This window comes from Festucalex cinctus, chromosome 7 (genome assembly GCF_051991245.1).
Source record: "Festucalex cinctus isolate MCC-2025b chromosome 7, RoL_Fcin_1.0, whole genome shotgun sequence".
Lineage (NCBI taxonomy): Eukaryota > Metazoa > Chordata > Actinopteri > Syngnathiformes > Syngnathidae > Festucalex > Festucalex cinctus.
Genome location: NC_135417.1, coordinates 5,715,333 through 5,731,408, shown reverse-complemented (window position 1 = coordinate 5,731,408; position 16,076 = coordinate 5,715,333). Strand labels below are relative to the sequence as shown.

The 16,076-nt window shown below is 44.9% G+C and overlaps 2 protein-coding genes across 3 annotated transcripts; both read left to right on the top strand.

Annotated features, from left to right (window-relative positions):
* Window positions 1-504: 504 nt before the first annotated feature.
* Window positions 505-6,888, top strand: LOC144022707 (uncharacterized). Its single transcript, XM_077527733.1, has 2 exons — window positions 505-994; window positions 1,233-6,888. The coding sequence occupies exons 1-2, from the start codon at window positions 652-654 to the stop codon at window positions 4,298-4,300; spliced, it is 3,411 nt and encodes a 1,136-aa protein (XP_077383859.1). The 5' UTR covers window positions 505-651; the 3' UTR covers window positions 4,301-6,888.
* A 341-nt stretch (window positions 6,889-7,229) lies between these two features.
* On the top strand, window positions 7,230-15,649 carry LOC144022473 (uncharacterized). 2 transcript variants are annotated; one of them, XM_077527318.1, is made up of 3 exons: window positions 7,238-7,680; window positions 8,960-10,423; window positions 14,394-15,649. In XM_077527318.1, the coding sequence occupies exons 1-3, from the start codon at window positions 7,542-7,544 to the stop codon at window positions 15,494-15,496; spliced, it is 2,706 nt and encodes a 901-aa protein (XP_077383444.1). In that variant the 5' UTR covers window positions 7,238-7,541; the 3' UTR covers window positions 15,497-15,649. The 2 variants fall into 2 exon arrangements, with proteins under 2 accessions (XP_077383443.1, XP_077383444.1); XM_077527317.1 differs by having other exon boundaries at window positions 7,230-7,680; window positions 8,960-14,545.
* Window positions 15,650-16,076: the final 427 nt, after the last annotated feature.

Below are 16,076 nucleotides of genomic sequence, written 5' to 3'. Positions count from 1 at the left end.
TCTAACACACATGGTAGATAAATTGATGACTAAACTGCCTTAAACATATTTTTCAAGTTTTATGGGTCAGGGGACAATTTTTCCCCCCAAGGTATTATAAGCCAAATAGCAATTAAATATTGTAAAGTAAGACAATGTGTACTCCTCATTGCAATATGATATTTATTTATAGGTATTGACAATATCTGTTTGGATTCATGTATTTAAATATTGATCCATTGGTAGCTGGTAAAAAATGCGGCACACAATTCACAGTGTCCTGCACAAGGATGGCCGATTTAGAGATTTTAATAAGTGTGGGGATGTGTTTTATTAGTGTGCCGCTCCTTTGTAGTTATGCATGCAAAAATTATAACCGTTTATTGCAAATTATTTTTATTACATACCACACCTTCTGCACCAAAGTTATCTGAAATATGCAGGCACACTCACGACCCTAATAAGGGAAAGTGGTATAGTAATTGATTAACGTAAATTAACGCAGGGCAGCACGATGGTCAAGTCTTGGTTGCACAGATGAGATTTGGGGTTTGAATCTTGGTTTTACTTTGAAACCTGGGAGCGTAAACGTCATTTCCGCTTTTATTCGCTGAATTTTGTGAGCCTGCTGCTAGAGCCCATGCCAGGGGTGCATGGGGGCTGGGGGGGAATATGGCCGCCATATCCCCACCGGAGTCTCCGCGACGACGCAACTCCCCGGCGGAGGAAGTCCAAACATCAGGGGACAAGACGGACTCGGCGGAACTGGAAGGCACCTCCGACCAGACGGAAGGAAATACACCAAGTCAACCCAGGGAGCGTTATAGCGAGCACAGTGTTAACAGCAGCGCTTCATTGCCCAGCCGTTCTGAGGTTATTGAGTCGGGGGCTGGAGGCGACCAAACATGTAATTCATCGGAGCCAAAAATGGCCGAGTCACCAGGAGATGAACAGCGGCCCTCGGGCTGCCCCGAAGTCGACGGTAGAGAGGATGACTCCGACGGCGAAGAAAAGAGTAAGTGTGCGCTAACGGTGTTGTTATACTATTTTACTGGTAGCTTTAGCCTCCCCCATTTCCCCATTCTGCTGCTTTCGCCCCACTGTCCAGTGTACACTGTACTGTACAACCAAGCTAGCCGCTTACATTTTATCATCTCTACTTTATGTGTTAGTTTGGTCATTTCAGATCAGTAATTTTTCTTTGAGTAAGTTTATGAAACAGGGATCTAATTTTTTCAATTTCCACTTTTTAGAGCCTGCTGAAAAAGTGCTCTCAGAAACGCAAGTTATTCCTGCTGCAGAGGAAATCCATGAGAAGGTTGATGGACCAAACTCGCCTAAAGAACTGAGACCTGAGTGTCCAGTGGAAGATGTGGTTGAAGATCGAGGCGAGAGTGAAAAAAAGAAGGATGCTGATTTGACAACTAAGCCAAAAAAGAATCGCATGGTGTGCAAGGAGTGCGGACTGTCCTTCGCCCGCCGCGAGATGTTTTACCTTCACCGCCACAGTCACGCCTACAAGGATGAAATCGCCCCACTCACCTGTAAAGAATGCGGCCTTTCCTTTAAGGACCGTCACACCCTCATTAAACACAAACATGTGCATAAGGAGCAGGAAGAGGAGCCAACACGTGAGGAAAAAGATAAAGCCGCTTTTCAGTGTGCGGCGTGTGACAAATTTTTCCCGTCGGCGCAAAAGCTGAGAGTCCACCACTGCAACGACGCGGATGACAAACCTTACCACTGTTCACTGTGCCGCAAAGAGTTCCAATTAAGGTGTTCCGTCGCCATGCACATGATGACCCACTCGCAAGAGGGCAAATGGACGTGCGAGGAGTGCGGGCGAAGCTTCCGGGATTACAAGAGATGGCGCTGCCACCAGCGATCTCATCCCATCCTGAAACCCTACGAATGTCCGGACTGCGGCATGGCGTTCCGTTACAATTCCGTCATGGAAGACCACAGGCGCAAGCACGCCGACCAGCTCCGCACGTACTTGTGCACCGTATGCGGTAAGAGCTTCAAGTACAGCAGCCTCCTCCAGCAGCATCAGTATCTGCACACGGGTGAGAAGCCCTTTCGCTGTCCCGATTGCGGTAAGAAATTCGCCTTCGCTCAAAATATGAGGGCACACTGTCGCCAGCATAGACTGCACGACGCCTCGACGGAGCAGCCCGCCAAGCAGACCCCCGCGCCGGCGCAAAGGAAAGAGAACGAGCACCCGAGAGCCGAACCAAAACGCACTTTTAACTGTCCCCTCTGTCCCCAGACGTGCGGCTCGCCGGCCGACCTGAGAGCACACATGCATATTCATGAGGTGGAGTATGAGTCACAGGAGAGAAAATTGCAGGCGCCCCCCGAGATTAAAAAGGTTTGGGACAAAGGGCACAAGTGTCCGCACTGCCCGTGTACTTACCGTGACGAGATAAGTTTACGATTACACATTTTCAAAACTCATCAGAGTGTGGCGCAAGATTGGGACAAAGTGTCAATTTCGCCTCCAAAAGAGTTACCCGGTGAAAAGCTGCCGGTCAAATCCCGAAACGACGACATAGGGATGAAGCCGCACAAGTGCCCCGAGTGTGGGAAAATGTTCCGCCATCGCTCGGTGTTAGAACTGCACATGCGCATCCATTCCAAGGACAAACCTTACCAGTGCAGCGTGTGCGGCAAAGGCTTCCGATTCAGCAGCTACTTACAGCAGCACGTTATCATCCACTCGGGCCAGAAGCCGCATAAATGCCCCGACTGCGGGAAGGACTTTGCCTTCCTGCAGAACATGAGAACCCACCAGAAGCTGCATCAGGAAAAACCTTTCCGCTGCACCAGCTGCCGCAAAGGCTACAGCGACGAGGCGCAACTGCAGCATCACATGCTGTCGCATAACGGCGAGAAGCCTCACAAATGCAACCTGTGCGATAAGAGCTTCGGCCTGGCGTACCTGCTCCGGGACCACCTCAACACGCACACGGGGGAGCGGCCCCATTGCTGCAGCGAGTGCGGCAAAACGTTCTCCTGGTTGAGCAGCTTGTTGGTGCACCAGAAGATCCACAATCGCAAGCGGCAGAGTTTGGGTCTGCTGAATTCCGTCCCCGGAAGGACGAGAGGGCGAGGAAGCAGGGGGAGGAGAGGGGGGAGGCCGATGTGGGGGATGTCGCGATCGTTAACGGGGCCTCTTTATCCTGATTCGCACGTGCCGCATCCTTCCTTGCTATCATCTCGAGAGGAGATGCAAATGAGAATACGGAAAGAGTTTCTTTCTGACCTTAATCCGCCGCCGGTCCACTGGGAGGTGGACGGCGTCCTGCCAGCCCCCTCGCCGCTGCAGCCAGACGGCGCCCCTCAAAACGCCGGCCCCTCCGGAATCGGCGGGATGGAAAAACACGCCCACCCCGCCGCCGCGGCGTCCTTCGGGGACGGGGCGGCGCTGTGGAGCGTCCAACCTCCTCTGATGACCTCCCCGAGCAAAGTGGGCCAAGAGCTCCAGCCGCCAAGATGGCCGGTGAAAGCGGACGGCAACGTGTGGGAACCTCAAGCAATAACGTTGACTGTTAGCCAACCCGAGCATCAACAGAGGACTTCAGGCGTCGCGGGTGCGCCGCCCTCAGCGCAGGTAGACCAAAACGTCCCCATTCCGGTGTCCGCTTCGGTTGCTCATGGGCTCGGTAGCACTCTGTGGGGCATTCAAGCACCACTGGGGGCTTCGAACGAAATGGCCTCCGCTCAGAATGTTGCGAACAATCAAGACTTCCAGCTACAACATAAGCAGGTGGCGGCCGCTTGGGCGAACGTACCCAATCAGACCGCCGCCCAGAAAATCCCCATCGCCATCAATCCCTTCCCGCAAGCCATCGGCACAACCGTCTGGGGCTTCCAAAACAACCCCGTGGGTCCTCAGCTGCTTCTCACCGGGCAACTCAAGCCGGGCAGCCTCCAGGACCTGCAGCAGCAACCCATGGTGTCGGCCAATCAGATCATCCTAAACCAGCCGTCGCCTTTTTTCTCCCCGACGCTCGCCACGCTCCCCACCATAGCTTTACCCGGCACGCACTCCCTCCACACCGTCTCGGTGGGTCCGCTGCCGAGACCGCCCCTCCCCAATATTTTCTTCACCCCGCAGGCCGTCCTGGCTGAGAGGCCCCCCGCGCCACAAGCGCCGGCCCTGCCTCAGCTCGCCACGCAGACGGACGCTCACAAACTGGGAGCCGGTTTGCCGTTTGCCCCCGAACGGCTCCTGCAGTGCATGATCTGCGGCTGCTCGTTCCCACGCGAGCTGGATCTTCAGTTGCATTACTTGCAACACGCACAAGGAGACGTTTGACTTTTGTAGCTTGATTGATGGATTTGTTAACTTTTTCTATTCTGTTGAACCTCATTTTCTCTGACGCTCACTTGTGTATTTTGAGCAGCTGACTTGGATGGGCATTAAAGCCAAAAAAAAAAAAAAAAAAAGTTTAGTTATGCTGCACACTTTTTAAACTGTACTATTTCACTCTGAATAAGACTGCAAATACTGTTATGTGGTTAGGAACAGTAGTTTCTCTTTTAAAAATGTTTTTAATAGAAATAATATCACTCGTGAAGGGTGTGGACCAATTGACCATTTCATTTATTGCCAATAACGTTGAAATTTAAAGGGTACGTCAACCTGAAAATGTACAATAATAGTCTAAACACAACATTCTGACTTCTACTTCATTAGCATTCCGCATGCATTCAAATCTTAGCATTCAGCTTTCAGCATTCCCACGCAATTTCTCCAGAAATTGCGCTTGGTCTAGTCAAGACACGCTTTTGCATTTGTGGAATCTGAACTCAGGAGCAAAAACCATCTCAGTGGGCGGCCATTTTGCCACTTGCTGTCAACTGAAAAGGAGAGTTGCTCAGGGCTCATATAATGACCAATCACGGCTCACCTATTTTCTGACTTTGGCCATGTGACGTTCGGAAACTTGAGGCATGACTGGTCGTTCGGTACCTGAGCCTTGAGTGTCAAAATGGCCGCCCCCTGAGATGGATTTTGCTACTTAATTCATATTCCGCAAATGCAATAGCGTGTTTTGACTAGACCAAGTACAATTTCTGGAGAAATTGCGTGGGAATGCTGAAAGCTGAATGCTAAGATTTGAATGCATGTGGAATGCTTATGAAGTAAATTGAGACATAAATTATGAAACTGTAACTTCCTGGTTAATGGACAATGCACCAACTGTGCCAACAAGCAGTATCTTGTAATGACACCTGGTAATGATGATGATGACATGTATGGAAGTGGGCGTGGAAACTGATACTTAGAAAAAGTTCAATGTCTGTCCCATTGAAAATGAATGGGGAAAAGTTTATTTTAAACGTTAAATTGCGCAAATAATGTGGTCAGACGATATATACCCCGAGAGGCGTCAATTTTTCAAGCTAGTTGAAATTTGAACAATGTAAATTGGTAGTATTATGTGGGAGTTGTTACACAGCAAAAAAAAAAAAGTATGGAGAGTAAAAATCACAATAACATATGATGGAATGCTTCAATAGAATTGAATAGAACATATTATTGTCCTGAAAGTATTCTGGTTGACTTTCCCTTTAAAAATGTTTTAATTTGTACATTTTTGGTACTGTGTGGAAGCATTTGAAAAGTTTCATGTACAGTAAAGTGTGCCTTTTATGACTACAGTGTGCATGTCTGCTATTGTAGGCTTAGTTTGTTAGTAAAGTAGACGGAACAATGATCTCACTCCTCAGCGAATACACAGAACTGTCCTCCACTGAAGTACTGTTTATGGAAATACTGGAGTACAGTGGTTATGAAAAGTCTACACACCCTTTTTCAAATGCCAGATTTTTGTGACCTAAAAATATAGCATGTCATCTTCTAACTGGGCTGTGTTCAAAAATATAACCATTCTCCTTCCAATTTATGGTAAACTGGGTTCAGCACGCACCTGCCGCTATTTAACGTGTTTCTGATTTACCCCAAAGTTCAGATGTTTGAGTAGGCTTTTCTATTTTTGCTTTCTAGCAGAAGCCTAAAGGTTTTGTGCTAACGCTGGCTGCTATTTTGAACTGTTCATAATTCCCTCCATCTTGTGGCCCAGTACCAGCTGAAGGGGGGAAAAAAAACAAAAAAAAAAACACTCCATTTTACTTCACTGTAGGAAATGAATTGTGGGGTTGAATTGGCCCATAATATATTGTATCACATGCGTTTGGGAGATGTTTTTGCGAAATGTAGCCTGGATGGATGTTAGTCTTTGTAAAATAAGGCGTTAGTATTGCCACACACCTCATCTCATATATTCAATTCTTGATCAGGTGACTGTGGTGCCATATTGTCTCCACTTGATTATGACTATCTTTACTGTGCATGGCATATTTAATGTCTTGAAAATGATTGTGTACTCTCCTGACTGCACTTTCCATGCTGGCAGGTATATGCTGACTCCCATTGATCATAAGTTGTAATTAATTTCATTTTATTATGTTTTCTATTGAGTTGTACGCAACAGCTTATCCTTAATGGTCATGTGTTTAGAGTTGATTGGTCTTGGACTCTGTCCGTCTCTGCATTTCACAAAATTCAGGCATTTGAACAGGGGTGTGTAGACTTGTTAAATCCACTACATTTATCTGGGTTGTCATTTCATACAAGTAAAATTCTCATAACAAAGTGAGTTAAAATGTGTAAATGTCAATCCAGAAGAAGAACAAGGGCCTTTAAAGTATTTATTTGTGATTAAAAGTACTCACTCCCCAGCCAGTGAAGCTGTATATGTAGAACTATTTTCTGTTCAGTCATTTAAGCAAGGTGAAATATTCATCATTGCTGTTATAATGTAACACAAACTGTCAAATATAATCTACACTTTGTACGTCACATCCAACACCAAATGATTAAAGAGGAAAAAGAAACATGCCCTTCTCACTCTGTCTTCTTTTTCAGAAGTTGAAGTATCTTATCGTGGTGAATTAATATTAACTTGAACATGAATTACTGTATTTTTTTTTTTTATTGCACAATACTACAGATAATTATAAACTGCATTTAATTTGTGATATGTAGCCATTAATGGGGTCAGTAGAACAAAGTCAATATGATTAAAAACTTTGATAACCACTCAGTTCTACAGTGGACCACACAAATACAATATTCGCGGTTTGGCACCCGCGGATTCACCTGTTTGTGAATTTGAACTCATATTTGAGTTTGATCGATATTGATTAAGATTCAGTTTTCTGGTGACGCATCAGCCCAGCGGTGGAGGTCAATCAATCCCAAGCATCCTTGCGGTCAACACAACCAACGAAGAAGAATTAACTTCCGGAGAAGGACTGAACGTCAGTTTATTGCACGAGCCAGTTCCTTGTCCTTTAATGTTTTTCACCGTATTTGGACAAAACGTTCACAACAATTTGTGCTTGTTTGTGCGATGAATTTAACAAACGCGCGGCCTCTTTTACTCGCTGTATTCATTGCATTTACCGCCGCGTAAGGATTTATGCTCTCTCTGTTCGGCTAACAAGCGCCATTAAAGCAAGCTAGCGCTAACAAAAACGCCGCGCCAAGGATGGAGCAAGTTCCGGCCGTTGTGATGGAAGAAGTCCAGGCGGAGGAGCAGTCCACCTCCATGGATGTCGCATCGGGAAACAGCGATGAGCCGCCGTCCGAGGACACAGCGGGCAACGAGCATCCAGCCACATGTCAAGGTAGAAATCTCACTCGGTCAAATAAAAATAAGCCAGAAGTTTGCGTCGAATTTTGAAAGTATACATCGCTGAAATAATCAAGCTAAGGGCATTCAACGTGTGTGCGTGCATGGCGATCATTTACTGTTCAACGTTCTATGTATGTGCGTAAAATCATAACGTAAACAATGAATTGTTTACATGAAACGATCATCATCGGGCGTCTTTTAATGGCGATTCCAGTGATGCAAGTATTATCCAATGACAAATAAAGTTAAGATTCGTTAAAAGTAAAAAAAAATAAATGCACCATTTTCTGGCCAATGTCTTACTGCTATGTCACTGCGTGTCGAGACTCTACAGTTTAACCTGTGACCTTTTAAGTTTTTTTGTTTTGTTTTTGTTTTATGTAAAATCCTTGATAAACACAGGAAGAGACAACATATAATAGGGGTTAATATTGCGGTCATCTGGCGGAAACCTCAGAACTCACAATTTGGCGAATTTCGTATTTTTTCAAAATCTATACTTTGGTCACTCGTGTGGGTGTCATTTTTACGAATTATCGACCAATCTAAAGTGTTGAAAATGGCTTGCTGTCTTTGATAATGTAATGTTAATGTTTGAAAAAACATACATGTTTTGGGTCTCTTGAAAAATGCCGATTTTGGAGGTACAAGGTTTTGGCCCAACGCCAGCGTTATAGAAGTATCTACTTGAGTAATTCCAGAGGTGTCGAAATTAATTCATTAATCGACAAGTAATTGAACACTCTAAATTAAGGATGTGCAATTAATTTTGCAAAAGGCTCAAAATATTATTATTTTTTCATTGAGGAGCAAATTTGCTCATCATTTACTTCATTTGAGGTGCAAATGATTTTTACCACTGATGACGCTAAAGCTTAGTGAGGGTCGGAGTGGGCTAACACCGTAGCTTACACATTTTTATTTCAATTTTTTATTTTTTTTTGCACCCACTCACACAAACAGACATGGTCTCCCAGGCGGGAAAGCGAACTCACGCCAACCGGCACCGAAAGCAAGTGACGGTTCCACTCCTCCACCCAGAGCCCACCGGAGCTTGCACATCAGACTCCGTTCCTTCGACATCATGTATTTATTTATCCAATGGTGTTTAGTCATGTTGGTTTGCAGTGCACAATATTATATTATCGCCTTTAATCCAGTAATTTTTATTCCTCCAATTGAGATAAGTATTCAATTGTCTATGTAAATTGTCTTTTGTTGGAAAGTTACACACCCCTGAAGTCCTCTTTTCTCCCATTTCTCTTTCCAAGATTGCGGGGAAGCCTTCAGTGAGGAGGCAGCCTACTTTGATCATCGCCGCCAGCACCCCGATGGAAAGTGCGCCATGTATTTGGAGCCAATGAATGATTCGGATATCGTTGACGAAGTTGAGGAAAGCACTGGCTCCTGTCAGTTATGCACGTTGTCATTTGCTGATATGAGCGAATTTCGATCCCACATGGAGACCCACCGTGTTCAATGTTCTGACACCCAGCAGATTTCTGGGTCCACAAAGAAGAATTTCTATGAATGCGATGAATGTGGGAAAATGTATTCCATGTTAGGACACTTCCTCAATCATCAGCGTTCCCACATACAGGCTCCCAAATCTATATTTAATGACTTTGAGGATGTAAAGAAAAAGTCCTTTCAATGTGAGACTTGTGGGCGGAATTATTCTCGTGCATCTGCCCTTGATGCCCACCGACGTTGCCATGAAGAAAAGTTATTTAAACGCAGGAACAGGACTTTAAAACACAAGACTGATACTGATGAGCTAGCTCCCACGAGAATTAAAAAGCAGATTGGTCATACCCCTGAGAAGATTTACAATTGTACTTGTGGGAAATCTTTTTCTGCTTTGATGAATTTGAAGACACACCAGCGATTCAGCCAAAAGATCGATTGCTTTCCAGAAGAAAGGACGGGAAAGATGAGGAAAAACGTCTTTTACTGTCGGGAATGCAAGAAGGCATTCCACGGCCATCTTGCCTGGTACAACCATGAGAAATGGCACGAAAACCACACAAAAGATTCTCCGAACCGGTTTCCATGTGAGGCCTGTGGGAAAGTCTTCATGACTGAGAAGTTCTACGTCAGACATCACCGCAAGGTGCACAGTGGTGAGTCTCCAGCAAAGTCGTTTGGCCATCAAGTGGACCAACTGCAGAAGAAGGCATTTGAATGTACAGTATGTGGCCTCAAGTTCTCCAGATCATCGGCGCTCAACTCTCATCAGCTTCAACACACCAGTGCTTTTACAGAAACGGAGAAATTGGCCAAGGCGCATTCGCCTCTGCTCCGACAGCAGGAGACTTTGGAAGAAGATGATCACCCCAAGTCTGACGATTTTAATGAGCCCGACGAAGAAATGACGGAGGCTTATGAACCTGGGGACTTTAATGTACTGGTGATAAGTGCAAGTGAATCCGAGGACGAGACCGTCCAAGACGTGAACCCTAACCTCGATTCAAGATCCGGAGAAGACCAGGAGGGCCGAGACAATGCTTCAGTCATGAATCTGGTTTCAAAACCAGAGCTTGACTTGAAGATTGTTCAGGTTGACTTTGACCCTGCCAAGGAACAGCGGCCCCCAGCAGCGCCAGCAGCTGCATGCATCGAAACCAAAGAACGGTTTGATTGTCCACAGTGTTACAGGTGGTTTACTAGCGAGGCATCACTGCGGGCTCACATAGTGTGGCACAGCATTCGTAGGAGGAGACTTCAGGCTCAAGGTCAGTCAGTAGAAGTTTACACATGTGACATTGAAGCCCGTACCATTGCAGCAGGTCATACTCCAGAATATGCGAATGAAACTAACCAAGATTTGAACCAGGCAGATGCATTAGAGCAGAAAACGGTGACATGTGACATATGTGGTACACATCTTTCACAGTTTCCCGATCAACGCGCTAAGCGACTGCTGTGCCGAGATTGTGAGATGTCTAGCGCCTTAAACAACATGAGCAGCTGCTCCACACAGAGGAAAGACAGCATGTCGGCTACTACAAAAGCGTACAATCCAAAGAAAACCCTTCTCGGCCCCAAGATTTACCACTGCGAGCAGTGTGGGAAAGGTTTTTGGTCTTTAGGCGCCTACTCGCATCATAAGCAAAGTCCAAGTCAGTGTGTTGACGTGAAGCTGAGAACCGGCGTTACCCAGCCGTCGCACCGTGGACGTTCGCGCTCCAGCTTGAAGGTTGCGTGCCCCGTGTGCGGTAGGAAGTTCCGACACAAGGGAATTATGACGTTGCACATGCGTACACACGAAAACGGAAATCACACGTGTGAGCTCTGCAACAGATCGTTCCGTCTTTTTTCCAGTCTTCTCCGACACCAGGTGGTGCATAATGAGCTCCTCCCGCCGCCTAGTAAGTCTTTTCAGCATCAGGTAGAGCAACTGCAAAAGAATACATATAGCTGCCCCGACTGCGGGAAGCTGTTTTCCCGTGCCAAAGCGCTTCAGTTTCATATGAGGTATCATGGAAACGAGAGCGGGCATTCGCCATCACCACCGCGGTCCGGCAACAAGGCCTCCTTGCGGACGCACAGGAGACTGTGCGTTAAAAAAGATGATCATGTAATGGCTTGTGAGACCAAAAATATTCATCATAATGAGCCAATGGAATTGTCTAAGATGAACTCACGTAACGTAAAGAATAAAATTGACCAAGTGGAAAGTCCAAACACCAATCATTTGAAATACAAGTGTAACAAGTGCGACAGAAGCTTTTCAGTTGTTGGGGCTTTGAACTTGCATAAAAGAATTCATGCGAAAGGTTACAAAAAAGTAGCAAAGGAAACCTTGTCCTTTGAGACTAGTGAGGAAAAGTTAAGGAAAGATTATCCGTTTCCGTGCTCAGAATGTGGGAAGCGTTTTTTGTCGAACTCTGCCCTTGGCTCCCATAAACGATGGCACACAAATGACAAACTTTACTCTCTTAAAGAGCAGTTTACCGGCCGCGATCTGCAGGACTGCCAATCGTCCACATCGCAGTCTCAACCTGATAGAACCAAAAGTGACATCTTGGACTTATCTACGGAAGATCAACAAACGGACGCACAAGAATCTGTTTTAGCCGAGCATAGCAACACATCAGAATCGAGAGATATTCAGATAGACGACTCCTCGCTCAAAGCCACGAACGAGGAGTGTGAATCCATCTCGACGATGTTGATTGCAAAAAATTGCAACGCTCGGGACCTTCATGCCCACATCTGGCAAGCCAACTCAGAGAGTTCAGAAGACAAACCGAAGAGCGTGTTGGACGCTGAAATCACAAGTGTAGCCGCAAGCTGTGAAATAAAGAGTGAAGATGTTTCAACAGAAATAAGCAGCCCTCCTGTAAACAAAAGTGATGCTTCTCCTTTGAGTGTCCCGAGCCTTGAGTGTGAAGCTGCTCCTGACCATAAATTTTGCCCAGAGTCGAAGCTGGTGGTCCGAGCTCCTGAATCCCAAGGCGAGCCAATCATCAAATGTCTCTTCAAGTGCGCCAAGTGCGGCAAAGCCTTCCAGAGCGAGGGCCAGTTAGAAACTCACAAGACCAAGGCAAAGAGCCGGCCTTTTTGCTGCGCCCTGTGCTGCAACGCCTTCTTAACCGAGAGTCAGTTGCAGCAACACCTCGCCTGGCACGACCAGGTCCGATTTCGGCTACCCAACGAGGTTCGCCTTCGCCTCAGCGCTGCTTTGGCCACGAAGTCCGTCAGACCCACGGGGAAGTCCTCGTCCCCTCACGCACCAAACAAAAATGCCCAGAAGCAAGAAGGCCAATCAGTCAGTAGTAGCATCCGTGGCGGCAAAGCCGTTCTTTCGTCATCCGCGTCACAAAACCGCAAATGTTTGCATTGTAAAAGTGCCGCTGCGTGTGATTGCGCTCACTCTCCTGTGGCCGTCGATGACTTACAGGCACTTTCTAAGCATGACCAGGCAGCTATTGGTGATTTCAAGTCGCCAGGAGATACCGTTGTCCTTACTTGTCTTGAATGTGGAGCTACTTTCAGTCAGGAAACTGATTTGCACCAGCACTATACCAAACATACAGAAGGCATGTGTTAAAATGTTTGTTTACATGTAAAGAGTTAGGAGACTTTTGCTCTTTGTTTGGTCGAGGAGATCCCTTAAATGGCACTATATTAACACGGATTATCTGTCAATTCTCCACTAACTCGGCTTTCGTTTCACACCGGATTAGTATTGTGTAAATGTTGCGCAATCCTTTTAAAACCGTCTACATACTTAACGTTTTGGTGTCATGGAAGCATATCCAGTATTCTAAATTGAAAAGTTGGCGCTAATAGTGGAATCAAAATATATACTTGTAATATATGAATATGTGTCTAAAGCCATCTAGTCAAGATTGGGAAAAAAAAATTATGTGCTTATTTTTCCGCTGTCGTTTAAAATATTGAAAGATTGTCTCAAAAAATGCCATACTGGCTGAGCAAAACCAGTGAATGTGTGCACTGTTTATTAAAAAAAAAAAAAAAAAAAAAAAAGCCTGACAGAGAGCGCTAATACAGTCAAATTTACATTATGTACATCTTGTTTTGCATGACTACTAAGCCCCGCCTCTTTCCTTTGTTTTTTACTATGGTGTGGCAAAGGTATTTATTGATCAAATGAAAGTGTGGTACTTGTATTCGTTTGGGATGGCGCTTAGTTACTTTACTGTTTATTTTGGGGAATGATCTGTGGAGTAAATAATGAAGCTATTTTTCCCCCTAGGGTGGCTAATATGCATTTGCCTACATGTTTACATGCTGTTTATGAAGCTATAATAAAGGGATCTATTATAGTCTGAATTAGTGGCTTGTGTAATGACTTCATGGTTCGCACCAATTCATGTTAAAGCTGTGATTAAAAAAAAATAAGAAATAAAAATCTGCCCGCATATTGAGTAAAATTAGTGACACCCATTTTGATATTTAAATCTTAGCTTTGTTGAGTCATTGGCTTTCTAGTCATACGGTCTCCAAAGACAAAAACATTTTCTTCACTTTTGATGAAGTTATGTTAGCTCGGTTTAGTTTAAGCTGACCTTGTTGTTGGAAACATTGTTTTGTTGGCAGCTTTTATGATAGCAGGATATTTTGCCAGATATTTTAAAGGCGGAAAATAATATCGCGCCAGACTTCATCAAAAAATAAGTCGGAGGGTAAAGTGTTGTAAGCAGTCAAAGGTTAAAAACAAAACCTAGTTAAACAGATAATCAAAAGTCGTTTACCCACTGAGGGACGAATATTTGTGACGCTGCAAGAATGTTGATTTCATGTTAGCACACGTTCAGGTCGCAATGTTTCTTAAACGTTCTTAGTGAATGGTATTTCTTGTTGTAAGGTGTCAAATAAATTTTCCTTGTGAAAAGAAAGACCATTAAGACTGTTTAGAGAACGTTGAGGAAACGCTGTAACCTTGTACGAACCCTTACGTGAAATTGTCGCCGTCAGTGTTTAATGATATAGCAGGCAGCTTTGAGGGGGGTAGTTTTTATATTTTGTTATTTGTATGTTTTTAACCATACCCCGAAAACCGACGGTCATTTAGTAACAGTTCAAAATTCGCTGACTAATACAAATCTAACATCTGTGAGTGAAGAAATATCTGCTGCAACTAAATGTGCGTAATGACCTTCTTTTCTCACTTTCCTTGCAAACGCTTTCCAAAATATAAAATACATTCTTTAACCATGCATTTCCTATTTCCAGCCAAGCAGAACAAAGTTGCGCAGTATCGTCGACCGACAACAACTTTGGATGACGTGGACGCTCAAAGGAAGTCGAACGATCACCAGGACGTTGGTGTGGATGGGAGTCTTGAACCTGAGAGAGAGATCCAAACGAGTGCGGATGACCCTGACGTGATTGGTTCGCCGCCAACGGACGACTCCATGAAGTCATTATTTAGGTGCCGGTTGTGTGGGAAAGCTTACAACTATCAGCTGTCTTATGCAAAGCACCTGGAGCGACATAAGCCAATACCGTCTTTAGCTAAAAAACAGTTCGTCGCAAGCATTCCGAAATACGACTGCCCCATGTGCGGAATAGTTTTCCACAGGGAAATCCGTCTCCGCAGTCACCTGATCACGCACATTTCAAATGAGGTGCACAAGTGCGATAAGTGCAACAAGACCTTTGATAGCCTCACCTCGTGGGCGGATCACAATGAGTTCCATAAAACGCGACCTTATTGGTGTCTTAGTTGCCACCAGGGTTTCAGACAAGAGGAAAACCTGGATAAACACCTGCAAAGACAACACCTGGGGAAGTACAAGTGCTACGTTTGCTCCAAACGCTTTTTCACATCATCGCTGCTCAGCAAACACCTCAGTAGCAGCCACCCGACATCGCAGCCAAACGGAGGTGGCGCAAGTCGGGAAAAGAAGGATGAGGTCGGGTGCGGCGTTGAAGGCGCGATGGAAGACGAAAGTCTGCTTATTGCAAATGACAAAGAGGAACGAGAACCGCAAACGTGTGGAGAAACGGAGGGAAGTTTGCAAAAATCTGGAGAGCTAATTGAGAATCGAGAGGTTGCTCAGTTCGACATTTCAGTGGGCGGGGAACTTGTGCACCAGCCCCCCAAATCAGTGACCTCACCTACTGGCAAGCAAGTTAGAAAAGCAGAAGCACAAACGACACCGGAACTTGACAGGGGTGAACAATCGGAACAAAACCAAAACATTGAGCATCACAAGTATTGGGAATTTGAATGTTTCGAATGCGGTCAGGGATATGACGACATGAATGCGCTTCATTTGCATTACATTAAACACGCCGTTGGGGAGGTGCCTTTTCCTGACACTGAGGGGTGAACATTTATAAACACCTGTATGGTTGGATTTTTATTCCCGAGAGACTTCACCAACGGCGGGTGATACCGTTTTATGACTTTAGTGAGTTAGAAAAATGAATGCACTACATGATTGAATGTTTTCTTTCAGATGTGTAATAAACTGTTGTCAACATTTGATGTTCCTTTTAATTATTCAACAGAAAATAGTAAATTGTTACAAATAAACACATTGTATTGCCATACACATGATATTTCATATTATCTGGTTGGACTTTAATTATTGGCCCTTTTGAGGAAGTTCACACAGACAATATATTATATTTTGGATGAAACAAGTTATTTAAGCCTAATTACGCAAGTAGTTCTCATTCTGTAGTCCTGTTGAGAATGATGAGGTGAAAATGACCTGCATTTTTAGTTAAGTTATGATTACATTCACACATGTATTTATAGCTTTCAATTAACTAACATTTTTTCGAATGTGTGAGTGTGAAAGTCAGGGCTCTCTGAGATTCCACACACTTCCACAATCTTAACTATGAAGCAGATCGTGAACTAACCAGTACTTCATGTTCTGGTAGAAAGTAAAACTAAAAATG

Coding starts and splice junctions, on each gene's coding strand:
- LOC144022707 (XM_077527733.1), top strand. CDS start 652: ATGGCCGCCATATCCCCACCGGAGTCTCCGCGACGACGCAACTCCCCG. Junction 995..1,232: donor CTCCGACGGCGAAGAAAAGA/GTAAGTGTGCGC, acceptor TCCACTTTTTAG/AGCCTGCTGAAAAAGTGCTC.
- LOC144022473 (XM_077527317.1), top strand. CDS start 7,542: ATGGAGCAAGTTCCGGCCGTTGTGATGGAAGAAGTCCAGGCGGAGGAG. Junction 7,681..8,959: donor GCATCCAGCCACATGTCAAG/GTAGAAATCTCA, acceptor TCTCTTTCCAAG/ATTGCGGGGAAGCCTTCAGT.